This window comes from Budorcas taxicolor, chromosome 11, assembly GCF_023091745.1.
Source record: "Budorcas taxicolor isolate Tak-1 chromosome 11, Takin1.1, whole genome shotgun sequence".
NCBI classification, from domain to species: domain Eukaryota; kingdom Metazoa; phylum Chordata; class Mammalia; order Artiodactyla; family Bovidae; genus Budorcas; species Budorcas taxicolor.
The window spans coordinates 81,745,641-81,773,203 of NC_068920.1; the positions used below are offsets into that span (position 1 = coordinate 81,745,641).

The following is a 27,563-nucleotide window of genomic DNA, read 5'->3' on the forward strand; positions in this document are numbered from 1 at the left end:
TACTGGCACCTCTGAGATGGAAAAAAAAGAGGCCAGGACCTGTCTCTACATTTCAGTTCTCTCATATCCTGCTAGAGAGAGTGGGGAGGGGAGGGAAGGGAAGAGGGCGGGAGGGAGGGAGGTAGAGGGTGTCCAGCTGGGCTAACACCCCCATAAGCCACAGAAAATCACATCCTCTCTTCAGCCTCTAATCGTAAATCCCCAAGCCACCAGATACGTCTCTAATGGTGCGCCATGACGGTTCAAAACTGAGAGTCCCTGGTTTGCAAGTTTTAAATGTTTGATTATGTTTTAGACCCAGCAACATAACTAAAGGAAAGTCAAATTCAGCAGACCAGTCATAACCCTAACCCAGTGATGGTGTCCACCTTTACACAGGACTGGGCCTGTTTGACCAGTATTATTTCTGGTTTTCTCCACTGTCACTTTTAAAAAAAATTTCCTGTGTTGATGTTCAGTATCTCTGCAATAGGTTGAATCCATCAGACTTGGCATTGAACCATCCCTCTGGCATTGAACCCCAGAGATCATGTGTTTACCACAGTTCAAGGAATTCACCTGCATCTTACCTTTAATAGTATGGTTGTCTGGGTTTCTTCAAAATAGCAGCAGTAGAAGTAGTAACAGTAGTAGTATTAACAATAGTAATAATAAGTGCACGAATAATATTACATGAGTATTGTATAAGTACTATATATTTAATCCTCTGTGAGATAGATGTACTGTCATTGTCTATATATTACGACAGAAGAAACTGATGCCCAGAGAGGTTAAGTAACTGGCCAAGGGCACATAGCTAGTGAGTGGTGAAGCCAGAATACAAATCCAGGCTGTCTGGCTCCAACAGAGTGAACACAAAGACAATTCCACACTGCTAAAAATTGATTCTCCACTAGTATTAATCAGTAATTATAGTAGAACAAGCTAGTATATTGTAGAGAAAGAGTCTCAGCAAAGAATAACGTTCACACCTTTCAGGCACTTCCAGTATCCACCCTTCTTGCTCTTAGTTGCTTTTATAGAGTCTTATTCACCTTCATCTGGAAACTTCCTGTCTCCAGTGCAAGAGGCACCAGCCACGCGAGACTTACGGGCGCTTGAAAGGAGACTTCCAAAAGGAGATGTGCCATAAGGGAAAACAAACACCAGGTTTTGAAGACTTGGTGTAAAAACAAAGCACGTCAGATATCTCATGCATAATTTTCAAAATCTTGATTGCTTGTTAAAATATATTAAAATTAATATCCCCTGTTTATTTTTACAATGTGACTATTAGAAATTTTAAAATTATTTATGTGACTTGTGTTCCATTTCTACCGGACAGCAACACTATAGGTTTACTGATTTTATATCTTTTTCCCTTCAGTTCTGGACACTTCATGATGGGTTTGCCCTTCAGGACTGGTTTTGGTCATTTTAGGCTTAAAAATCAGCTTTAAGCTACTAGGCTTACTGTACTTAGTTTATTTATCTAAGTGAAAGCTGTTCATGGTGATTCAAGGAGGTGATGAGGAAACCCTTTCCTTTTTTCTGTTTAGCATCTGACTTCCCCTGAAATTAAATCTCTTAGGTAGGAACATGGTGGCCACCCTGCCCTGTGACCCCACAGTTGATCCTTCCTTTTAACCTGGGATGTGTGCAGGCAGAGCTGGTGGGGAAAGAGTTCTTTTCTGCCCGTGGGCCAGTTTTGGAATTCCAAGTTGCTTTTGAAATGTTTTAGGAAGCCACACACACTGTTCACCAGCCCTTTCACCTGCTAGAGGAGCCGAAGTATCAGTTATACTGCATTCGTCAACAGCTGTGGCTGACGTACCTCTTAAACGTCACAGACCCAGAAGGGAAGTCACAGTCTGGCCCTTAAGGAATTTCAGATTTTCGAGGGAGGCAGACTTGCTGATTTGCTAGGAAATAAAGGCTGAGTAATTAGCGCCAGATTGTGTGGCTCAGCCTTGAACATCAAAATAAAGCCAGAGAAGGGGGTGAGCTGCATGGGCCATGTGCTCAGAGAAGACTTTTTGAATGAAGACTTTGAGCCTTGAGGGCTTAGTAGGTTGTGGGTTGTTCTAAGGGGAAGGTTGGAGGTATAGGAAGAGATGGGACATGTCTGGGAGGGGTGGGGGGAGCCAGTGGGGACCAGTTACAGGTAAGTGAGCTGGGGGTCAGGGATAGAAGGTAGGGGCTTGTAACCTGCGCTTGACTCAGGGGGAAGCTGATGGTATGGTCTCAGAAGGAACAAGACAGAGTTGGACAGTGAAAACTCTGAGCATATTGCTCTCAGAGTGCCCTAGAAATGTTCTTATCTTCTGTTTGCCTAAATGTGGAAGCTGCTACATTGGCACAGCTTTAAAGCTATTCATTATACAATTATGTGGCACCTACCTTGTGCAAGGCACCTTGTTTTCAAATAAATAAAGAATTCTAAAATACAATGTTACAGGATGGCAAGTAAAACTGTGTCCCGGTTCAGTTCAGTCGCTCAGTCGTGTCCGACTCTCTGTGACCCCATGAACCATAGCACGCCAGGCCGCCCTGTCCATCACCAACTCCCGGAGTCCACCCAAACCCATTTCTATTGCGGAGTCCGCCCAAACCCATGTCTGTTGAGTCACTGATGCCATCCAACCATCTCATCCTCTGTTGTCCCCTTCTTCTCCTGCCCTCTATCTTTCCCAGCATCAGAGTCTTTTCAAATTAGTTGGCTCTTAGCATCAGGTGGTCAAAGTATTGGAATTTCAGCTTCAACATCAGTCCTTCCAGTGAACACCCAGGACTTTAGGATGGACTGGTTGGATCTCCTTGCAGTCCAAGGGACTCTCAAGAATCTTCTCCAACACATCAATTCAAAAGCATCAATTCTTCAGTGCTCAGTTTTCTTTATAGTCCAACTCTCACATCCATACATGACTACTGGAAAAACCATAGCCTTGACTAGATGGGACCTTTGTTGAAAAAGTAATGTCTCTGCTTTTTAATATGCTGTCTAGGTTTGTTATAACTTTCTTTCCAAGGAGTAAGCGTCTTTTAATTTCATGGCTGCAATCACCATCTGCAGTGATTTTGGAGCCCCCCAAAATAAAGTCAGCCACTGTTTTCACTGTTTCTCCATCTATTTCCTATGAAGTGATGGGACTGGATGTTATGATCTTAGTTTTCTGAATGTTGAGCTTTAAACCAACTTTTTCACTCTCTCTTTCACTTTCATCAAGAGGCTCTTTAGTTCTTCTTCACTTTCTGCCATAAGAGTGGCATCATCTGCATATCTGAGGTTATTGATATTTCTCCCGGCAATCTTGATTCCAGCCCAGTGTTTCTCATGATGTACTCTGCATATAAGTTGAATAAGCAGGGTGACAATATACAGCCTTGACGTACTCCTTTTCCTATTTGGAACCATTCTGTTTTTCCATGTCCAGTTCTAACTGTTGCTTCCTGACCTGCATATAGGTTTCTCAAGAGGCAGGTCAGGTGGTCTGGTATTCCCATCTCTTTCAGAATTTTCCACAGTTTATTGTGATCCACACAGTCAAAGGCTTTGGTAGAGTTATCAATTTAAAGAAACATATTAAGTTCATGATACTGTGAAAGACAGGTGGATATAGCAGCAATCATAAAGGTTTTCATATCCTACCTTACAGATGGGCACCTAAGGCTCCAGAGGCCCCACACCTTCGCACAGCAGGTTTATCTAAGAGTGGCATGCAGGGTGGGGTGGAAGGTGGGGAAATAGTGGCAGAGTGGCCAGTTAGCCAGCTAACTGTTCAGGTGTGAAGTGAAGATTCGATAGGAGTCTTGAGAGGTGGTGAAGGAGGAGAGGAAACAGGAGAGCCACTGGTTAGACCATTGCACAGTCAGGTGTTTCATGAGTGTGTGTATTTCTCTGTGCATTTGGGTTGATGTGTGATGCTCATTTAGGGTTCAGACTCCCAGTGTGTCTGATTGTTCTGGTGGTGAACACGGGCAGATGCTGAGAGATAACTCATAATCCAGTGCTGATGTTTACTGAGCCGTAGAGTGGGCCACATCCTGTGCCACATCTCTGTTTCTCTCAATAACCCCGTGAAGTATCTGCCATTGTTCCCACTCTTTTACAGATGAGCGAACTGAGTCTCAGAGAGGTTAAGTAATTTGCCCAAAATCGTACAGCTGGGGTTCAAGTCTGAGTCTGGCTGACCGCAAGGCCTTCAGCCACTGCATGTACTGCCTCGTCATTGACTGATGATTTTCTACAGCATCTTCTGCTGTTTCTCACTTTTCCCTGTCATTTAACCTAGAGTGTGAGTTTCTGTAACTTAGCTCAGAATTTGATTCATTTCTCTTAAGCATCAGAAACAACAGAAATTCACCAGCCCCTAAGTCCCAGTTTTAACCCTTGTGCAGCATAGTCTATATATCTTATTCTGTGGTTTATCTCATCATTAGAGTGGCTCTGTTGGCCCTTTAAGAAGCTAATTAATCACTAAATATAGACCACGAGTTGTTCTTTTCAACCCCCTGCGTGTCTCTTCCCCCCATTGTGTGATGCCATCTGGTGCTATGATCTCATGCTTTTTGTGTTCCTTTCCAGAGAACCAGATTCATTGCTCTCTAAGCCCGGAAAGCCAGTTAATTTCAAAGTTTGCATGCATGGCTTTGAAAAAATTTGCATCGAATGCCTCCTTGTGGATTTTCACAGTATCACTCTTCAATATATCTCATGGAACTTCTATCTTGACCACCCTCTATGTATATATGTATTCTTGTCTTTTTATCAAAAGAACTTTAATTTGTCTTTAGCAAACCATCAAGCAACTATAGATTTTTTCCTGTTTGATTTTCGTAAAGTTTCATTTGTCAGTTTTACGTGTGTGCTATAGGAAATCAGAACTTAATAATATATTTTCCTTTTCAAATCGATTTGACTTTCTGCTGTGATGGTGGAACAAATGTTTAAAGGATATAAAAGAGCTAATGGCAGGCCTCTGACCCTACTGCTGATCAGTCCTTTCTCCATCTTTACTCCCACTTCTGCCTGAAATCTCGAATAATCTTTCAAGGGAGTGTAACTCCCAGGCTGTAGAGCATTTTCTTGCAAACTCGAGGAAGTTGCTCTGGGTTCCCCACTATACTCCTAATCTTTGGGATTTTAGATGCTCCATTCAGACCGTGTCACTCTCCCCACTTCCTTTTTCTTCTCATTTCAGAGTTCTCGGCAGTTTAAATTTAGCCTGGAAGCCTCCTGGGGAAAGGAAGGTAATTTGGTTGCGTGTGCAGTGCTTACCTCATCCCTGGCACGTGTGGGGAGCAGAACACTGGGCTGGCTGCCCCCCTCCTTTCTGCTACTGCCTCTGCCCCCTGGGATCACACCCATTTCCAGCAGGGATGGAGGAGGAAATGGGCTCTGAGAGTATTAGTAATGATGTTTAGCAAGGGACCAAACATTTTCTTAGCACAGGAGTTGGTAGAAGGCCAGCCCTCTGAGTCTGAGAGAATTTCTTCCCAGTCCAACCCCATATCTGGCCTTAGCAGCTTCTGTGAGATGCAGGAAGGCTGAAGCCACTGAGTCAACCATGAGCCAATCCAGTCTCTGAATAATGTGTGTTGAAAGGTATGGAAAATGTACAGACAGAAGCCTCAATTTCGGTATCAGGTTTGTTTCCAAAAGAGCATATGCTGTACTAAACTGAAAAATTTGTTTTTCACTTCAAACTGACAGTTCATTTAATAACTACAGTTCTTGAATTTATGATTACCAGCGGGGAAGGGTGAGAGGAAAGGATAGATTGGGAGTTTGGGATTAACATGTATACACTCCTGTGTTTAAAATAAAATGCCTTTCCATGAAAACAAACTGACTACAGGTCTCACTACCCACAGAATTAAGAAACATTTCTAAAAGAGTCAGGATTCCTAACTTTTCTGAGTGAGCATTATGCAAAGTTTGGGTGACATCATATAAGTTAAAATTTGGTTATTGCTTTGTACTTTGTATTATTGCTTTGGTCTAGTTACTTTGTGAGCATCAGATTTTCCTTCCTATCTAATGGAATTAATAATACCTATTTTATATCTAGTTATTATGAGAATTGGTATCAAATGATTTTTGACAAATGCTTTTTTTTTTTTTTTTCATCTTTGAGGTGGTTTCTGCAGTTCATTCTATCGATAAGGCATATTATCTCAATTCATCTTCTTATGTTGAACCAACCTTACCATCCTGGCATAAATTGCATTTGGTCATGATGTTCTATCCTTTTTATATTTTGGTGAATTCAGTTTGCTAGTACTTTATTGTTGGAGAAGGAAATGGCAACCCACTCCAGTGTTCTTGCCTGGAGAATCCCAGAGACAGCGGAGCCTGGTGGGCTGCTATCTGTGGGGTCGCACAGAGTCGGACACTACTGAAGCGACTTAGCAGCAGCAGCAGCAGCAGCAGCAGCAGCAGTACTTTATTGAGGACTTTTGACTACATAGTCATAAGAAATGTTTTGTAATATTCTTTTCTTGTGATGCCTTTGTTTTTTGTATCAAGGCAAAACTGGCCTCATCTAATGATTTGGGAATTGTTCCCTCCTCTTTTTTTTTTTTTTTAAGAGTTTATGAAACATGGTTAATTCTTCTTTAAACATTTGGTAAAGTTCACCAGTGAAGCTCTTTGGTTCTGGACTTTCCTTTGTGGGAATTTTTTTTTTTTTTTAACTAAGTTGATAACTAACTCAGACTCTTTAGTTGATATTGATCTGTTTACATATTCTGTTTCTTCTTGAGTGAGTTTTGGTCATTTGTGTCTCTCTAGGAAGTTCTCATATAATCTGTAGTATCTAATTTGTTGACATGTAATTTTTTCACAGTATTCTCTTGTTACCATTTTTTGTTTTTGTAAAGTGATGTCTTCTGGTTCATTCCTGAATGTAGTAACTCAAGTCTTCTCTCCTTTTGCCTTGAATGGTCTAGATAAGGATTTGTCAATTTTATTAATCTTTTCAAAGAATCAATTTTTTAAAAAAACTTTCCTCGTTTTTCTAGTCTCTACTAAATTTAATTCTACCCTAATTATGTAATCTTTCCTGCTTTGGGTTTAGTCTGTTCTTCTCTTTTTAGTTCTTCAGATAGAAAGTCAGGCTGCTGAGTTGAGGCTTTCTCTTTTAATGTAGGCATTTACAGGTGTAAATTCCCTCTAAGCACTGCTTTAGCTGCATCTCGTGCTGCTGCTGCTGCTAAGTCGCTTCAGTCGTGTCCGACTCTGTGCGACCCCATAGATGGCAGCCCACCAGGCTCTGCCGCCCCTGGGCTTCTCCAGGCAAGAACCCTGGAGTGGGTTGCCATTGCCTTCTCCAATGCATGAAAGTGAAAAGTGAAAGTGAAGTCGCTCAGTTGTGTCCGACTCTTAGCAACCCCATGGACTGCAGCCCACCAGGCTCCACCGTCCCTGGGGTTCTCCAGGCAAGAACACTGGGGTGGGTTGCCATTGCCTTCTCCAAGCTGCATCTCATAGATTCCCACATATTGTGATTTTGTTTTCATTAATCTCAAAGTGTTTTTAAACTTTCCTTGTTATTTCTTTTTGACTCATTCATTGTTTAGAAGTGTTACTTAATTTCCACAAATTTCTGAATTTCCGAAATTTCCTTCAGTTATTGATTTCCAATTTCACTATATTGCAGTCAGAGAACATACTTTGTATGACTTTTAAATGCATTGAGATTTATTTTATCACATGAAATATGGTGTATGCTGGGGAGTGTACACTTGAAAATTACATGTATTCTGCTGCTTGGTGGAGTGTTCTATAGATGCCTGTAGTTGGTTTATAGTGTTGTTCAAACCTTCTGTTTATTTCTTAACTCTCCGCTGTTCTACCATTATTGAAAGTGGGGTGCTAAAGTCTCCAACTATTATTGTTGAGTTGTCTATTTCTTTCTTTAATTATGTCAGTTTTTTTGAGTATTTTGGGGCTTTGTTGGTAAGCAGATAAAATGTGTTTAAAGTTGTTATATCTTCTTAGTGAGTTGACCCTTTTATCATTATAAAATGTCTTTCTTTGTCTCTAGTAACAGTTTTTGTCTTAAAGTCTAATTTTTTTATATTAGTTTAGAGTCTGAGTGAACTCCGGGAGTTGGTGATGGACAGGGAGGCCTGGCGTGCTGCGATTCATGGGGTCGCAAAGAGTCGGACACGACTGAGCGACTGAACTGAACTGATAGCTATTCCATGTCTCTTTCAGTGACTATTTTCATGGTGTATCTTTTTCCATATTTTACTTCCAATCTACTTGTATCTTTGAATCTAAAGTGTGTCTCTAGTGGGTATTACCAGAGAAGGCAATGGCACCCTATTCCAGTACTCTTGCCTGGAAAAATCCCACGGATGGAGGAGCCTGGTAGGCTGCAGTCCATGGGGTCACTAAGAGTTGGACACGACTGAGCGACTTCACTTTCACTTTTCACTTTCATGCATTGGAGAAGGAAATGGCAACCCACTCCAGTGTTCTTGCCTGGAGAATCCCAGGGACGGGGGAGCCTGGTGGGCTGCCGTCTATGGGGTTGCACAGAGTTGGACACAACTGAAGTGACTTAGCAGCAGCAGCAGCAGCAGCAGCAGCAGCAGCAGTTGCAGCAGCAGCAGTGGGTATCACATAGTTGGAGCATGTTGTTTTACCTATAATGCAATCTCTGATTTTGTTGGAATGTTTGGTCTATTTATATTTAAGGTAATTCCATTTATGTTTCCCTGTTTTGTAACATTACAGATGTTTTTGTTTGCTTGTTTCTCCATGTGGATTCAGTTACTGTTATTTCATTCAGCCTGAAGGACTTCCTTTACTATTTCTTATAGAGCAGGTCTGCTAGTGACACATTCTCTGTTTTTGTTTAACTGGAAATGTCTTCATTTTCTGTTCATTCCTGAAGGATAACTTTGCTGCATTTAAAATTCTTGGTTGACAATCTTTCTTTCAGTGTGTTGAATATGTCATTCCACTCTCTCTGACCTCCATGGTTTCTAATGAGAAGTCAGTTTCTAATCTTTTGAGGAGTCCTTACATATGATACATTGCTTTTTTTTTTGTAGTTTTCAAGAGTCTCCATCTTTGGCTTTCAACAGTTTGATGATGGTGTATCTGAATATGAGTTTGTCCTTTTTTTACTTCATCAAACTTCTTAGATGTATAGATTCATTTTTTCATCAAATTTGGAAAATTTTTGACAATTATCTCTTCAAATATTCTTTTTGTCCCTTTTTCCTCTCCTCCTTTCTGGAACTCCCATTATATTCCTCAGACTGGATAATTCAATTGATCTATCTTTAAGTTGACTGATTATTTTTCCTGCCTGCTCAAAACTTTGTTGAGCCCCTCTAATAAATTTTTAAATTTCAGTTATTATACTTTTCAACTTTTGAATTTCTATTTATTTTTCTTTTCATACATTTCATCGCTTTACTGATATTCTCTATTTGGTGAGACATCATTCTCACGCTTGCCTTTAGTTCCTTGGACATGGTTTCCTTTAATTCTTTTAACATATTTAGAACATTTGATTTAAAGTCTTGGTTAGGGACTTCCCTGGTGGTCCAGTGGTTAAGACTCCGCTTTTCCACTGCAGGGGTCAGGGGTTCAATCCATGGTTGGGGAGCTAAGATCTCACCTGTTTGGCGGTGTGTTAAAAACAGAAAACAAAACCCAAGAAACAAAGCCTTGAACTGTGAAGTCTTGGTTAGGTAAATCCAGTGTCTGGGCCTCTTCAGCGATAGTTTCTATTGACTGACCTTTTTTTTCCTATGTGCGCGTCATATGTTCCTTTTCTGTGTTTGCTTTGTACTTTTTAATTGAAACTGGGCATTTAAAATTATATAGCAATTCTGGAAATTAGATTCTTCCTCCTGCTCTGAGTTTGTTGTTGTTTTTTGTGTCAATTTTTTAAATTATTTTTTATTTTTAGTGACTCTACTGAACTAATTCTGTGAAGTCTGTATCCTTTGTCATATGTAGGCCCTAAAGTTTCTGCTTGTCTAGCTTAGTGGGAAGCTAATGACTATACGGAAATGTCCTTAACCGCCTAGAATCAATAAGTTCCCAGTCTTTGCTGATGGGCAGTGTGTGTGTGTTGGGGCATGTCGTTCAACTCTGCTTTAGCCCTTCAGTTCTTGCTTACCATAACATATATAAACACTGAACTAATATGGCTTATAGACCTCACTACCAAAGAGAAAAATAAAAGGGAGCTTTGAGCTTTTTATTTCCTTGGAGAAGGAAATGGCACCCCACTCCAGTACTCTTGCCTGGAGAATCCCATGGAGGGAGGAGCCTGTTAGGCTACTAGTCCAAGGGGTTGCAAAGAGTCGGTCACAACTGAGTAACTTCAGTCTCACTTTTGAGCTTTTTGGAGAATCTGTGGTTTCATAAGGAAAAGAAAAATAAGCTTCCAAAAAGCAGAGATAGTCTTGGGTAGTATTTTTCAGCTGCCTGTATCAGAATTACACGGGATGTTTGTTAAAAGTCAGGTTTGTGGCTCCGTCCCAAATCTTTTGATTCAGAATATCTTTGGTGAGGTTCAGGGTCTGCATGTTAAACTATCTCCCCAGGTGATTCTTATGTACACTAATGACTGAGAAACTTAGAGAGATGATCCTGTAGGTGCCTTCATATCAGGGGCTAACTGACTCATGATATTAACTATGCTCAAATATTAATCTCCCTTTTCAATGTCCAATCTTTAAAAAAATTTCACTTTATTATTACATTTACTCAAAGTCTACCAATTAGAGATTTATGTGCATCTATGAGAATATTTTTTAACAGCTGCCTGAGTTAAAGGATTAACATGTACTCACAGCTCTTTAAAAATTAATCAGTTTGCATTTATCCAAACAACTGATCACGGTGATTTACAAGGAAAGAACAACGTTTTGTTTTATTTTACTTTGAAAGGAAGATAGATACTTTTGTTGGATCCAGCAAATTTTAGGGGAAAAATAGGCCTGTGTTAATCTATGCAATAAAAGCATGGATTGGAAGGGACTATAGAAGACGTTGCTAGATAAAGTAGTGGGTATTTGCCCCTTTCAAAATATTATGCAAACAACCAGAAAAGGGAGGAAACACATTTCTTTCTCCTTTTAATGTTACCCTTTCTCTTAGGACCTCAAATTCAGATCAATAAAATTTGTATTAAGGAGTTATTTCAGCTACTCTAGGGCTAGTTAGGCTCTTGTGGGTTGTCTGGAGACCTAATTACCACTTAAACCATCATGTGGAAGGCTCTTTATGGAAAAATGTCTTCTGGTTTATAAATAACACACTTCCTCATGTACTTTTTGATGCAGCCCATTTGAGAGTTTGAGGTTGGATCATACTTGGATGCATGAAATTTATCTGTGTTAACATTCCAAGATGATTTCTCCCAATCCTCTGTATACTTCTAGGCCATTTCTCCTTGAGGAGTTTTGTGTTTAATTAACACAAATTCAATGTTGAAAAAACAATTAAGGGAGTTTAGATTCTTATCAAATTTAATACATTCAAAAGTAGAAACGTGATTTCAAAAACTATTTCATGTTTTGGGTTTTTACTGCTTTGACTTGTCTCTATTAATGAGAGTAATCTATAGATTCTTCTTCCCTGTCCCTTCAAGCCAGTTTAGGATGCAGTATCCTGCCTTCAGTTTCCAGAATTCTACAAATGCACAAACTAGTAGCTCACATTTCTTATTTCCTTCAAGGTATTGCACAGCGATGTACAGCCATCAAGTACCACTTTTCTCAGCCAATCCGCTTGCGAAACATCCCTTTCAATTTGACCAAGACAATCCAGCAAGATGAATGGCACCTGCTTCGTGAGTATTTCCGGGAAGGGGTCGGAGGGGAAGCGGTGTCTTTCCGAACAAAAAGCATTCCCACCAGCCGTTTCAGATCTGGACTGAAAGATGCTGTGCTGATCCTGCGTGGGCCTCTGGGCCCCATCTGACTTGGGCAGAGACTTAGGGTCATCTCACCATACCAAGGTCACAGCTTGTTTGCAGGTCGGACGTGTGAGAGTCAGGCGTGGGGCTCTGGGAGACAGTGCAGAGAGCTTGTCTGTCCTGGTGGCATCTGTATACAAGCCACATCCTGGGTGTTTCCTTTACCAAGTCATAGGGTACAAGGCCCTGATCTGGCAATTGTCTCAATGAGCCCAGGAGATTATACCTTCAGTTCAGTTTAGTTCAGTTGCTCAGTCGTGTCCGACTCTTTGCGACCCCATGAATCGCAGCACGCCAGGCCTCCCTGTCCATCACCAACTCCCGGAGTTCACTCAGACTCACGTCCATCGAGTCAATGATGCCATCCAGCCATCTCATCCTCTGTCGTCCCCTTCTTCTTCTGCCTCCAATCCCTCCCAGCATCAGAGTCTGAGTCAACTCATTGCATGAGGTGGCCAGATTATACCTTAGGTGCTCTTATTTTTGTTTTGTTTATCCAATATTCATTTTAGTTACTGTTTCTGTCTCAGACCTTGGTGTTTCTGCTCAAATATCTTTATTGAGTGCATGTTATAATTTTCTCAGAAGGTGTCTGTTACCTCCACATCTTGATGGCAGGAACTCTTTCGTTACTGTCAGGAAAATGTGAAAGTCCAGAGAGGATCGTGCAGCGTGACACCAAATAAAACTGATATTTACCTGCAAACTATTGATTCACATTGCCTAGGGACAGCTAATACAGGAAAGCAAAAAAATACTAGGCCTAATTCTTTTTAGTGTTTACCCCAGTCAGAGGTTGACATTGTCATTTCCAATGCAATCAGTGCAAGGACCTCAGTGATCTTGTTTGGTGACCAAAGTCACTACAAAGGCAGAGTTTAATTTTGCAAAGTAAAATCTCTCTGCAGAGCAAAGGGCTCTATTTTGAATCTCAAGTACATAAATGGAAGCTCTTAAGATACTGCCCACAGCAGTGGTATAATATTACAAATATTGTGATTGGCACGTTTAGAACTTGGAAAGTCCTTGGCTTAAATGTTGTTTATTTCTTAATAAACCTGAAAATTCCTGAAAATTATTTTTGGCTGGCTGATCTTAATGGTCATTTCTCAACAGATCTTAGTCAGAGCCTTATCTAAGTGTTCTTATAATTACTTTTGAGCATGTTTGGGGTTCTTTGCCTTAATTATCTATCCAGAAAGCCACATGGTCATTGGTTTTAAGTGAGAAAAAATCATTACAGGGTCCTGAAAAAAACCTTATCTCTTTACTCGCCCAGCAAGACCATGTTGAGCATTGTCCTCCTAATCCTCTTTGAGGTTCTCATGGAAAGATGCTTTCGGCAGTCTCAGGTGTGACTCTTTCCAAGACAGTCACCCTTGGTGATCTGTACCATGTTTACCAGATAAGCTTAACATGTCTGGTACTAATGTGAATCACATGTGGATTATATCTGAACCTTGTGTGTATACGTTTTAATGGCCATAGAAAATAAAACTTGAATCACAGGGAATTTAGGAGGTTGTGAGATTATGGTGGCTGAGCTATGATGACATTGAATGTCTCAAAATGACCTACACTGTAATATTAAACAGCCCCTTTAAATGAACTGTGTCTGTGACCCCTAGCTCTTTGATGTATACACCTTCCCTTCTAGGCTGCAATGCCCTGATTCAGTATAGATGCTCTGAGCTGGAAATAAGAAATTCTTTTGAAAGAAAGGGATGAACCATGTGTGACAAGGCCAAGACTGGAAGCTACAGTAATTCACCCTGTATACACCACCCTGAGTTGCCCGGGAGCCGCAGGGACACACTGAGGTGGTGTCTGCCTGGGCACCTTTGCAGAGCAGCCCACATTCATGCAGCAGGGCGTGCCTATTGTCTGGGCTCTGTATGTGCATAGGTGCGCATAATCCACCTTGCCCAGGACTGTTGACTGGTCTCAGGGTCAGCATTATGTTTGGGATCTATTGCTTTAAGAGGGCTCAGAGAAATTTAGCCACAATTTAAAAAAGTATCTTCATTCAAATTTAAAAAAAGAGGAAAATAGAAAAAGAAAATAACAGGAAGGTGGGCAATCAGAGTATTTGAAGTGTTCATTGCGCAGCCATGTCGGACTCTTTGCAACCATGTGGACTATAGCCCATCAAGCTCCACCGTCCATGGAATTCTCTAGGCAAGAATAGTGGAATGGGTTACTATTCCCTTCCCCAGAGCATCTTCCTGACCCAGGGTTTGAACCTGGCTCTTCTGTATTGCAGGTAGATTCTTTACCATCTGAGCCACCAGGGAAGCCCAGTGCACCAAAGTACATGAAGTCAGTCCGTCTCTTGGTTATGGCCCAGAAGGTGGGGAGGGGATGGGTTCCTGGCCCAGTGATCACAACCATTGGTGGTTTTGTGATAGGCCAAACTTGACAGTTGCATATACAGTGGGCTTGGCCATGAAAACAGCCCTTCCTTAACCTGACTACTTGGATGCATGGGTTGCAGGACCTGTTTAAGGGGAGAGGGACTTTATGAGCAGATGTCTTATATGTACATCTTGGGTCCCATTTTAGGTACAACTGCTTTCACTTTCTCAAATTCTTTTTGAAAATAGGCAGGAGGAAATATAACTTAAAAAATAAAATAATTGGCATCCTTGGTGCACAGGTAAAACCATGTTTCACTGTAGCTTACCTTTTAGACTTTTTCCTCAAAGTCAAATTAATTACAGTCACTGCAGTTGGTGGTGACCTAGGTTTCTGTTGCTCTTTGAAGGATAATAAAGTTCTTTTGCAAACCTTCTTCAGTTTGTTCAGTACAACCTCGTTTGTTTGCAAACAAACTCTTAGTTTGTTAAGTAACTCATTATCTATAGCCCTTGTTTGCCCTGGTGTCCTCTGGTCTGTGTTCTACTTGGTATGGACTTTTCCATGGATTTAGAGAAGGCAGATGCTGATACCTCAATTCATTATACCCTATCTGTCCTCTTACTAAATACCTGTGAAGTTTATTTCCTAAATCACCTTGGCCCTGTAGACGCTATGCCTATCTATGCAACTTATTAATTTTCACAGTGTATACAGAGCTCTTGATTCTCTAATTTTAAATAACTCTCCTTCTTATTATTTTGAATGTTTGTATTTGAGATTAGATTTAAGAAGAATCACTGCTGGCTTCCTGGGCATGGCTGTGGCTGTCCTGCTTTGTGGCTGCATTGTGGCCACAGTAAGCTTCTTCTGGGAGGAAAGCCTGACCCAGCACGTGGCTGGACTCCTTTTCCTCATGACAGGTACGTGGAGCACCTCTGACACCTTTCCCAGAAAAAGTGAAGGCTGTTCTGCAGCATGTAGCTTCACTTTGTTATCTCTCTGTTAATTTTATTTTCACTTGTGAGAAAAGCAACCAAAAGATTCTTTGGCTTTGGTGGGCAATACAGAATTTAAAGAAAATAGCAATGTTAAAAACACAGTCCTGGTTTCCCTATTGTGGTGCATTACAAGATTAGATGGAGATGTCTTGGGTTTAATCTCCGTACGAGGCAGATCTGATTTTTCTGTCTCATTCTTTCATATTGCCCCCCTAGCTCTGATGTGGACTCTTAGCAAAAGTGGACCATTGGTTCTTAGGAACCCTCCAGCAGAGAATGATAGCTCAGCACAGTCTGCCTTTGGGCAGAAGGTCAGCTCAGTCCATCCTTAGTGATGGAGTCACTGGTGTCATTTTTACGCACAAAAACAGATTCATTCATTTTATTCTACAGATATTTTTTGAATACTTACTGTGGGCCAGGCACTGCTTTACATACTAAAGACACACAGAGATTAAGGCAGATAAAATCCTTCTCCATTTCTGTTGTGGGGAGACACGAATGATCGTTTATGACAGCCATAAAGCTGTGAGAGAGAAACGAGTTGGCCTGGGGACCCTGTTCTAATGGGGAGTGTGCTGCAGGCAGAGCAAGGCACAATGCCAAGCCCCAAGGAGCGCTGGGGTGATGCTTGTGTTTTGAGCTACAGAGAGACCAGTGTGGCCGCAGAGCAAGGAGGGGAGGGACAGCATCCTGTGAGGCAGAGAAGCAGGCAGTGGCTTGGATTTTAATCCAAGGGTGATGGAAGTCACCAGAAGGTTTTAAACCGAGCAGTGACTTCATTTTAAAGCAGGAGGTTGGGTGGGGAGTGTGTGGAGACACAGCTGGTCTTACCGATTAGCAGGTGAAGGATATTTTTGTCTAAGAACGAGTCAAAAGAGCTGAATTGAAGGCTGAAATTGACTGAATATGGCTTTGGGGAAAAAAATCTTTCCTCCTGCTTCTTCTCAGGACGTGAGTGTGATAGTGATTAGTGAGTGCCAAGTTAGCAGTCTCACCCGAGTACGCTTAGCACCAGGGCGCTATTACTCTAGATGTGCAGGCACTTTGAATAAGCTTATTTTTGCTTCTCTGGAGTCCTGTTACTCAAGTGAGCATGACTGGGTTTTCTGACACTTCTCACTGTCACGGCCACAAGCCGGTGTTACCTGGAGGCAGCAGCACCCCTCGGTGGTTGGCGCTGTCTTCTCTGTCTTCATGACTGACAGGTGGAGGGTCAACCAGTCAGCCCGCCTAACCCAGTTCTGCCACAGAGGCCCTTCCTTCTAAGTTCTGTGGGTGCGTTTTCTACCTGGTGATATGGAGCTGTAACTGGCAGTGATCTGGAACCTGGATGATCACTGTGAACAGAGCATTTAGAAGTCACCTGGGTCCTGATAAATTCATAGCAGAACATCAACTTTTCCAAATTTGGGGGATTACACAGAGACTGAAGGACTGTAGCCCTGGGAGGCTAAAAATCTTCTCCCTTTTCTTCCCTTCCTTTATTAGCTGAGCCCTCATTTTTCTAATTCTCGTCCTCATAGGCATCAAAGTACAGATTCACCACCCCCAGCCCTCAAAAGGTCACATGTTGTATCCTTAGGAAAATGAAAGGAGCTGAGGGTCAGACAAAAGCCTCAGTAGTACTAGTTTTTAAAGGACACTTTTAATGTGGGTAATGCATAAATAATTTAGGATGCTCTTAGATATGAAACAATTGTTGGCATGAAAATAAATCATAGGGCCATAAAAGCCAGCCTCAGTGAGCATTTCTTGGGAGGCGGAGGGGCTTGTTTAGTTTTAAATGAGAGGAGGCGGGAGTTCAGTCTTGGGTCTGCTCGGAGCAGAGTTAGGAACAGAGTTTCTTTTTTTTTTTAATTTTTATTTTTACTTTATTTTGCTTTACAGTACTGTATTGGTTTTGCCATACATTGACATGAATCCGCCATGGGTGTACCTGAGTTCCCAATCCTGAACCCCTCTCCCACCTCCCACCCCATATCATCTCTCTGGATCTTCCCCGTGTACCAGCCCCAAGCATCCTGTATCCTGTATCGAACATAGACTGGCGATTCGTTTCTTACATGGTAGTATACATGTTTCAATGCCATTCTCCTAAATCATCCCACCCTCTCCCTCTCCCTCTGAGTCCAAAAGTCCGTTCTATACATCTGTGTCTCTTTTGCTGTCTTGCATACAGGGTTATCATTACCATCTTTCTAAATTCCATATATATGTGTTAGTATACTGTATTGGTGTTTTTCTTTCTGGCTTACTTCACTCTGTATAATAGGCTCCAGTTTCTTGAGCTAGCCCCACCTGCCTCCGCTCAACCCTCAACTGAGTGTGTAACTTCGGGCCAGACTGACTCAGGGCTCAGCAGGATTTATCAAAGTCCCTGTGCAATTGTTAAACAAAAAAGAGCAAGCAGAACAATAGCCACAATAGCAAAACCCCACTGCAACACCCCTCCCCAAAATCTCAAACTTGTCAACTTGAAGTTTGATGACCAGTCCCGGAGGATAGACAGACACCCACATAACACGGTTTGGCTTTTTTTGTTTTTGATTTTGATTGCCCAAATGACATTTTTTTTGGACTAAAGGGAAAATCCACTTATAGATGTCACCATCTGAAAAATTAGATTGTGAAAATATTTTCCTTATCCTAAACCAAGTCTTGCCCACATCTTTGTCTCATGAAAACAAAAGAAAACAAAGGGGAGAGAAGTGGCTGTGGCTTTAAAAGGGCAGATAATTCAGGGCGTTCTCATGATGGAAATGCCCTGTATCTGGACCATGAAAGTGGTCACATAGTCTGCACACATGGTGACATTCATGGCACTAAGTGTGCACACACACAAGTGAGTGTGTATAAAAATGGTGAAATCTGAATAAGGGGGATGGATTGTGTCATTGTCTGTTTGCTGGCTGTGCTGTTATCCTAGAGACATATAAGACGTTACTGTTTGGGGAAATCGAGTGATGGGTATGTAGGATCTTGCCTACACACATGTTATTTTTTAATTGGGTCATAATTACAATGATGTATTGGTTTCTGCTGTACAACAGGAATCAGTTGTAAGTGTACATATATCCCCTCTTTCTTGAGCCTCCCTCCCACTCATCCTCCATCCTTACCATGTTACTCCTTTCAGCTGCATTTGAGTCTACAGTTATTTCAGAAGAAAAAGTTTAAAGAAAAAAAGAAGAAAAATGTTTGCAACCTTCATCATTTGGGAAGTGTTTTTTTTCCTAGGCTTCCATTGAACATCACACCAAATCCATTCCCCATGTCCCTATATTGTTCTGTGTTCTGTTTTTAATCAATTTTAATAGCTGCATTTTCTTCCATGGAGGTTATTTGCTGTGCTGTAGTCCTGTACTGTGGGATTTAGGGAGGTTTGTTTCATTTTTGCTACTACAAATAATACCTCTCCATTTCTTTGTAAACACTGAGATAGCTGTGTTAATCCACTACATGAGATAAATTAGCTATAGGACCTTTCCAAGGAGCAGCAGGAGATGAGAGCAAATAAGGGTTAAAAGAATTGATTTTAATTAAGCAGAAATGTCTTCGGCGGTCCTAGTCAGCGTCACTCCCACCGATTTTTGATGCTAATCTTAGCCTCCTCTAAGGTGCTGGCATCTTCACTCTACCTGAATTTATTAGTCAAACCTTCAATGAAGATCATCAGTGATGTGACAGTTGAGATGTTAAAATGGAAACTTGGAAACGATCTCTCCTTCTGTCTTATTGCATACAGACAGCTCTTGATTACCCACATGTGGAACAGCAGGGCTGTAACTGTCACTTCTCATCCTAATTCCCTGGGGGCTCTCAAGCAGTCCTCCAGCAGGGCCAGGGGCACAGGGCCCCAAATAGAGCCTTCTGACTTCATGTCCTCTGAGGTTACACACCCTGTCACTGAGGCATATCCAGAGGACTAAGGAAGTAAGACTAATGATCCGGGGTGAGGGGCTGCCCTCGACCAGACAGCACTGCCTTCAGGCACTGCTAGTGAGCATGTGCATCAGCTTCAAATGATGCTTTCATTAGATCACCCTTGTGATAGAAAGATGATTATCATTTGTTAGATATATAAATATTTTCAAAAGTTAATTTATTCAGTGCAAATATTTGGGGGCCTCCATTCCCCTTCATAGGCTGTGCCAGGAGTGACCACTGCTAACAATACAGGGCTTTTGGGACAGCAGAGAAAGAAGAAACAGTCCAGGCCACCCCAGCCAAGTTCCAGGATGGATAACACCCACATTAGGCAATCCATTGTTTTGCTTCAATACATTCATTTTTTTTTTTTTTTAAAGGCCTCCTCTGTAGGTTTATTGACTTATCTAGGGTATCCATTGATTATTACCTAAAACAATAGGTTCTTAATGGTATATCTGAAACTCTTGGGGCCAGGTGCACTTTGGAATTCAGGATTAAAAAAATTTTTTTTTAGATTTTTAGAAAGGTAATATTATTCTGTATTATCTAACACCCTAAGCAGGGTCTAAAATCAAATACATTAACATTTCTGCAGCCAAACATATGAATATTCACAGTAGGCAGGATCAATAAGGACTGTCAATAGCCTTGTGTCACATCAGACCAAGATTTGCTGGTCAATGACATTGCTGCAATCTCTCAGAAGAAGATTGGATGCTTTCTGGGTTTAGTAGTTGCAGCCTGTGGATCATGTATTTGATTTTTTCAAGAAGTGTCATCTGTCTCTGTTAGTCCTGCCCAGTCATTTAGTTAAGGCAACTTAGCAATGGCTCTTTGAGTAATCTGTGTGAAAAGTAGTGTGAGGCTTTTTTTTTTTTTTTTGTGGAATTGCAGAGACCAGAATGATGGGCAGGCCATCTTTTGAAGGAGTGGGGAAAAAAAAAAAAATCAATGTTTATGCCTTTGGGTGTTGCAGCTACGTTATTTATCAAACAGGCTATCCAGAATGAAGCAACTTCTGCTCTCTTCTGCCTTTCAAGCACATCAAAGGAGGATGGTCAGAAGAGTGGGCCCAGTTACCCTAATTACACTGTATTAGCTGGCCACGGGCACTGGGAAGAGTTTAGGGAAGGAAATTAGGTTGATGATCTGAGATGCAGCGTAAATTCACTTCTTTCCTGATCTGAAAATATCCCTTCCAGTCTTGTAATTCTGTGATATCACCGTATCTTCTAATTAATTAAGAATTTTGGCAGAAAATCTTTTAATATTTTATAAGAAAAGTAACTGCCTACAGGGCTCTTCAGAACCAGTAATTATTCACCCTTTTGAGGATGCTACCAGCAATAGCCAGGGTAGAGGCTTGGGACTTATAAACTCCTTTTCCTTGGCACCACTAGCTGGGCTGAAAAGTATCAGTGGTGGTTGCCCCAGGGAGCTCCTGGTTGGTCAGGAGAGAGGAGAAAATGAAGGAAAAGTCTAAGAGAAGAGGGAAGAGAGGTGACCTCTCTCCTCGTGGATTTTTAAGAAGGATCATTTGATTTAGAACTTAGAAATTCAAGGTTGGTACCTTATCTTTCCGTGCCCTCATCCCATATCTTGCATTAACTAAGTTGCTACTGACAAAAAGGCAACATTATCTGAAATAACTTGATATCTAGATAAATCTTGCATGCTAAGTTGCTTCAGTCATGTCCGACTCTTTGTGACCCCATGGACTGTGACCCGCTATGCTCCTCTGTCCATGGGATTTTTCCAGGCAAGAATACTGGAGTTGGTTGCCATTTCCTTTTCCAAGGTAAATCTTACAGAAGGCAATTTGGGATGAATTGGTTCTTAGGTGTGTAGAACTCACTGCATTGCAGAACTCAATTTTGTTCAGCAGGTTTTGCTGACTCCCGTGTCCTCTGTGCTATTAGGCCCCATGTGGAACTTACAGGAAGTCTGGGGTGGGGAGGGGGTCTCTACTCCTTTTCCCTGAGATGCGTGCTTGGAAGTGAATGGAAAGAACATTTGGGGTTCACAATCATGTTAGTGTCAAGAAAATGATGGCTGTGACCATCAAGAACTCATTCAACTCAGCTACCTCTATGATAATCAGAACTGGGTCTGGAATGTAGGAGGGGCTTACAAATAATTCTCTTTTATTTTTTGGCTATGCCTCACAGCTTGTGGGAATTTAGTTCCCTGACCAGGGACCTGTGTCCTTGGCAGTGGGAGTGCAGAGTCCTAACTACTGGACCTCCAGGGAATTCCACTTATAAATAACTCTTGAGGAACTGAGTGAAAGTGAAAGAAAGTGAAAAGTGAAAGAAAGCCCAGTCGTGTCCGACTCTTTGAGGCACCATGGACTATACAGTCCATGCGATTCTCCGGGCCAGAATACTGGAATGGGGAGTCTTTCCCTTCTCCAAGGGATCTTCCCAACCCAGGGATCAAACTGAGTAAATAACTCTTAAAACAGTAAAGTTTTGCTTAGGCCTATAAAAGGGATAGAAATGTACTTCATACATTGAACACATGCACACAATGTTGTTGGCTGGATTGTGTGGCCCCCCTCCCATTCGTATGAAGTTCTAACTCCTAGAACCTCAGAGTGTGACTGTATTTAGAGGCGGGGTCTTTAAAGAGGTAATTAAATCTAAATGAGATCATTAGGGTGGGCCCTAATCCAAGGTGATTGGTATCCTTATAAAGAAGAAGAATTTGGACTCAAATAGTTATCTGGGGAAGGATGTGTGAAGGCACAAGAAGACCACCAGCTTTAAGCCAAGGAGAGAGGCCTTGCAAGAAACTCACCCTTCTAGGACCTTGATCTCAGACTTCTAGCCTCCAGAACTGTGATAAAGTAAACTTCTGTTGTATTAGCCATTCCAGTCTGCTGCTACTTTCTTAAGGCAGCCCAGGCAACTAACACACATGTAGGCTATAAGACATGTGTAGGGAAATAGAATTCAACAGGGTCAAAACTGACCAAGTCTAGCTACACCAAAGATGTTTTCATCCTTTAAACACTTTTCCTTAGCGTCTTTGAAGTTAGGGTTTTTCTTTCCTCTTCTAAAGATATCTTGAATGGAGTAGGCCTCTTTTCCAAAAGCTGGTTGCAAGCATTGGAAACACTGCTTTGTCTTCTGTCCCTCCATTTCTTTGTAATAATCAGAAACAGTGCTGCCCAGCCCATGAATAAGAGCTGTGGCAGCTATGTATGTGCAAACTTCCTTAGAGCTGTGAGGGCCCAGAAAGGGGAAATTCCTAGATATGCTCTTTGGCTCATCTTTAGTTTTCTCTCACTCAGAACCACTTCAAGAGCATCTTGGAGGGAGAAAACAATGTCCCCAGAAGAGCAGCCTCTGGGGACAGTTGTGGGGAGAGGGAGGAGCAGATATCAGGCATATTTATAGGCTCGTGGAGTCTCCTCTACCCCATCCCAGCTGAGAGAGTAAAGGCAGAAGGAAATAAAGCAGGTTTTCATCAAGGTTCGGTGATGCCCTATTCCAGAAAGAACTTAAGTGGCACAGAGATGTGTATATTTCAAGATAAGATAAATAAAAATGAGAAATACAAATAAGACAAAGAAGCAGTCAAGTTTGCGAGGCAAGATGGATCCAAGGGTGAGGTCAGTAGCCAAAAAGCATGCCATGAATTTGCCAGTTTTTGCTCCTGGGTGTGGGGTGTGGGTACAAATGTACCTTTTAGGGGAGTTTCAGCTCTCTGGCAACTTAGTGCTGGGGGGGAAAAAAACAAAAACCTTTTATTAGTGATATCATTCACAGTGTCCATGAGGTAAGAACAAACTAAGTGCCCTGGGCATGACACTCAGGGCAGAGAGAGATTAAATCCTCAGGTTACAATCTTTTTCTGTTCAGTATGAGCTGGTGTTGTTACACTGAAATTCATTTCACTCAATAGATGACCAGCCCAGGTTTTGATGCATTAAGAAGGATACTTAAAACTGGTGCACTAGGACAACCCAGAGGGATGGGATGGGGAGGGAGGCGGGAGGGGGGTTCAGGATGGGGGATGGGGGACACATGTACACCCGTGGCTGATTCATGTCAATGTATGGCAAAAACCATCACAATATTGTATTATGTGCATTTTCTAATTGTAGTACAATCATTGTTTATATAAAAAAAAGAGGAGAAACCAAGGGAAAAAAAAAGTTCATTTCACTCAAAGCAGTTTTGGGTGTTGGCAGGGGAGAGATGCCAATAAAATCTAAGTTTAGTATAAAATCAAAAAGAGTATGTGCAGAAAGAAAAATTCATGACTCATTCAATTTTTATTTAGCTGTATAATACTGAGTACTAGATTCACTTGGAAATTTTGGGAAATGGCCTGGCTCTATGCTATATTGTGGAATAATAGAATCCCTGAAAATTGCCACAGCGAGGGACTTCAGGAACCAAGCCCCCATTTTTTTTCCTAGATGAAACTCAGAGAGGTTAGGTAATTTCAAGGTCACACAGTGATTAGTAGTAGAGCTGGGGACCAGAATGCATATTACCTTCATCCCAGCCCAATGCATTTGGACATCAAAGGATGCTTAAGAGTCTTAGTTTGAACTCATACTTTCTGAGGTCATTAAAAATATGTTACTTATAAAAAGCTTCACTTTCAAGCACTCAGCTATGTGCAGACAGATAGATGCAGATTAGAGTTGGTTCTCCTGTGAGCAGGTTACTGTTCTATTTTTAATATTTTACCCGCTGATACTCTAGAGATCAAATTCTTCTGCCTATTGTTCTATTACCAGCACTCATTAGACAGGCCTTGTTACATATAAAACATTGTCTTTGTTTTGCTGCCAGTGAAAAGATTCATGTAGATGCAAGAACATTTGCTCTTTACATGGTTTGAAAATAGTATTCTGGTTTTAACTGGACCAATCCTTTATGAAAGACTTATTTCCATCATGATCTTTCTTTAGAGAACTCAAAAAGCAATGTGTTTACCATAATAATTTGGAGCAAGAAGTCAGAAAACAAGATTTTATAAAACATAATCGCTTTAGAGTCTAAAAATAGAATTATGCCAAGAGTAGGAGATATCAAATCACCTCAGATCAAGTGTCCTTTTCATTTAAAACATTTCTAAACGCACATTTGGAAAAGGATTCCGGCAATGTGTCCTTATGCGATTTAAGTGCAGGCACTTAAAAATTCTAGCACTTAAAAATGTCATTAAGGGGAAAAAAGGAGGCATTAAGGTGATCTTTATTTCCTCCCAGTTGGTGCCTGTTCTGAGTTTGTTTTCTTCTGGTGTTTCTTATACCCAAAGCTCTATTAAAAAGGGATGTAGGGGTCTGTTACTTTTCACCCTCTCTTTACAGTTCCAAACCTGTCTCTGAATCCTATGGAGATGCTGCAGAGATCCCTAAGGTTACCAAAGCAATTTTCCAGCAAATGGATATAACCTCCTTTGTACACAGGGATAAACCAAAATACTAAAAACAGATGTGCAGGACTCAGAACAGAATGAAACATTCTGATACTTGACTTCATTTTTGTATTTATTACCCACCTTCAGCTCAGCAACTGCCTTATTGCAATCCCATACCTACCAAAAAGGAGCATCCTTGGGTGTCCACTGTAGTGAAATAGAAGCATCTACATCCTTGAGTACTAAGAATCCTGTCTTTTGGGCTTTTGCAGCATTTTTATCAGAATGCTGATTTTAGTGTTCTGAAAGGACAATTGTATATAGCATATTGACATGAACAAGTTAAATTGTTCATTTTCTTTCAGTTCAGTTCAGTCACGTCCGACTCTTGGTGACCCCATGAATCGCAGCACGCCAGGCCTCCCCATCCATCACCAACTCCCGGAGTTTACTCAAACTCATGTCCATTGAATCGGTGATGCCATCCAGCCATCTCATCCTCTGTCGTCCCCTTCTCCTCCTGCCCCCAATCCCTCCCAGCATCAGAGTCTTTTCCAATGAGTCAACTCTTCGCATGAGGTGGCGAAAGTATTAGAGTTTCAGCTTTAGCATCATTCCTTCCAATGAATACCCAGGACTGATCTCCTTTAGAATGGACTGGTTGGATCTCCTTGCAGTCCAAGGGACTCTCATTTTCCTTAGGCCACCCAAATTACCTGCATTCTGAGTGGCTGAATTATAGATCTCCTATGTATAATGTCAGCTATTTTACATCAACTCCAGCTTCTTGGATTTAATTTATGTTATTTAAATTTTTTTTATCCATTCATTAAAAATAAAGATTTTTGAGGCCCTAGAACATGCCAAGCTCTGTGCCTTAAAAGAAACTTGTAAAAATTAATTTAAGATATTATTCACAGACAACCGGATAAATTTCAAGGATAATGTTTCTTGAAAAAGAAAGACTTGGTATGATTGCAGCTCTCTAAAAAATGCATCAACTCAGGTAGAGAACAAAGGGAAATGAGACTTGGGACTTCCCTGATGGTCCAGTGGTTAAGAATCTGCCTGCCAATGCAGGGGACATAGGTTCAACCCCTGGTCCAGGAAGATCCCACATTCCTTGGAGCCACTAAAGAGCACCACATCTACCGATCTGGCCACCTACAGCCCGAGCACCACAGCTAGGGAGTAGCCCTTGCTCACTGCAATTAGAGAAAGCGCGCACACAGCAAAGAAAATCCAGTGCAGCCAAAAATAAATAAAAATAATAAAAAGGAAATGAAAATTGTTTGTATTAGGGTTGAGTAATTATAGAAGATTTTTTCCTTAAAAATGATCAAAATTTCTAAGTTTTTAGGAAGAAAAAAATTCATATATACATACCATTTAATTTAGATAATTCTGAATAATTCAAGTTACCAGAATTTCCCTTATCTGTCTTTTTCACTCCTGTGTCTCCAGAACCTAGCATACAGTCTGGCACGTAAAGGTTTTGCCAATGTTTGTTGAATGAAGTAATTCAAGTGAAAGAATTGTGGATCTTCTATTAATTTGGACTCATCATCTCATCTGTTGATCTGATGTTCACAAAGGCCTGTCTGGCATTTGCCTGTAGCTGGCAAGACTGTAACGGATCACTCTGCTCTCTTTGTATTATTTATAGGAATATTTTGCACCATTTCCCTCTGCACTTACGCTGCCAGCATCTCCTATGATTTGAACCGGCTCCCGAAGCTAATTTATAGCCTGCCTGATGATGTGGAACACGGCTACAGCTGGTCTATCTTTTGTGCCTGGTGCAGTTTAGGCTTTATTGTGGCAGCTGGAGGTCTCTGCATTGCTTACCCATTTATCAGCCGGACCAAGATTGCACATCTAAAGTCTGGCAGGGACTCCACGGTATGACTGTCCACACTCAAGTTCACTGCTTGGTGGCCCCGTCCACAGTGCGGACGACTCTTGAAGGGGACGGAGCGGAGTTTGAGTCAGGATCCCAAGCACAAATACCGTCTTTTACATTCCAGTCTGTTGCCTGCCAGCCCCTTGTGGATGACTGATATCTAATCATGCAAAACCTCCATACTTTTCTGAGGACAAGACTACTGTGGATTCAAGTGCTTTAATGACTATTTATGCTTTGACTATGAGGAGTAGGGAACAGTGCCATGGAACATTTCTCGGTTTAGAAAGAGAGGAAACTGCAATGGAAAAATTTGTACGATTGCCACTTATTTCAGAAAGTTTGTATATAACAATTACCCGAGAGTCATTTCTATTTGCAAAAGGATTCATAACAAAGCGAGAATAATTTTCTTGTTGTTGTACCATGCTTGTTAAGTTTTCATGCCGCACCTTCAGAACTTGTCCTAATGGTCTCTTGTTGTGTCAGCTCCAAATATTTGTGCATTATTCGTTGATGTTTTTTGTTACAAGAAGATTCTTCTGTTGCCTTATTTATTTTTTAATTGAAGTCTCTTCTCCATCTTTGTATTGGAATCGAAATCATAAGAGAAACAGACCAACCGTGGAAGAGTTACCCTGTAATACTATGCAGTATTGTTTGAAGTCCTGTGTGTTGTTCAACCTGTCTCTTCATGGCAACTGGATCTCTGCATTAAATGACTGCCTCCTTGTTAATCTGGGTGTGTTTTTCTGTCTTTCAGCCGTGGCAGTAGGTCTCCCTAGCCATTTGGACAGGTGAGGACTCTTGTTTTTAACAGACTTGTTTCATTTCAGTGAGGTTGGTCAGTTTTATTCATTTTTTGTGGCACCCACACACATGCTATTGACAAAAGATATCATTGTTCAAGCTTCTTTTAAAGCCTTACCGAAGTATTTTGAGTTTTCTTCTCTCCCTCTTCCTCCATGTTTGTGGTATGGCTGGTGTTTAGCCAGTGATAAGGATTTACAGTTTCTGGCCTTATCCTTGGACATCCTAAGCCAATGGGTTTCAACC

General features: G+C 41.3%; 1 protein-coding gene across 1 annotated transcript in view; it reads left to right on the plus strand.

The window, feature by feature from the left end:
• Positions 1-27,226, plus strand: part of TMEM178A (transmembrane protein 178A) — a 58,043-nt gene extending 30,817 nt beyond the window's left edge. The window contains exons 2-4 of the mRNA XM_052649323.1: positions 11,694-11,807; positions 15,074-15,211; positions 26,271-27,226. Coding sequence (XP_052505283.1) covers positions 11,694-11,807; positions 15,074-15,211; positions 26,271-26,512 — 494 coding nt within the window. The 3' untranslated portion in view covers positions 26,513-27,226. The remainder of the gene's footprint in view (positions 1-11,693; positions 11,808-15,073; positions 15,212-26,270) is intronic.
• Positions 27,227-27,563: the final 337 nt, after the last annotated feature.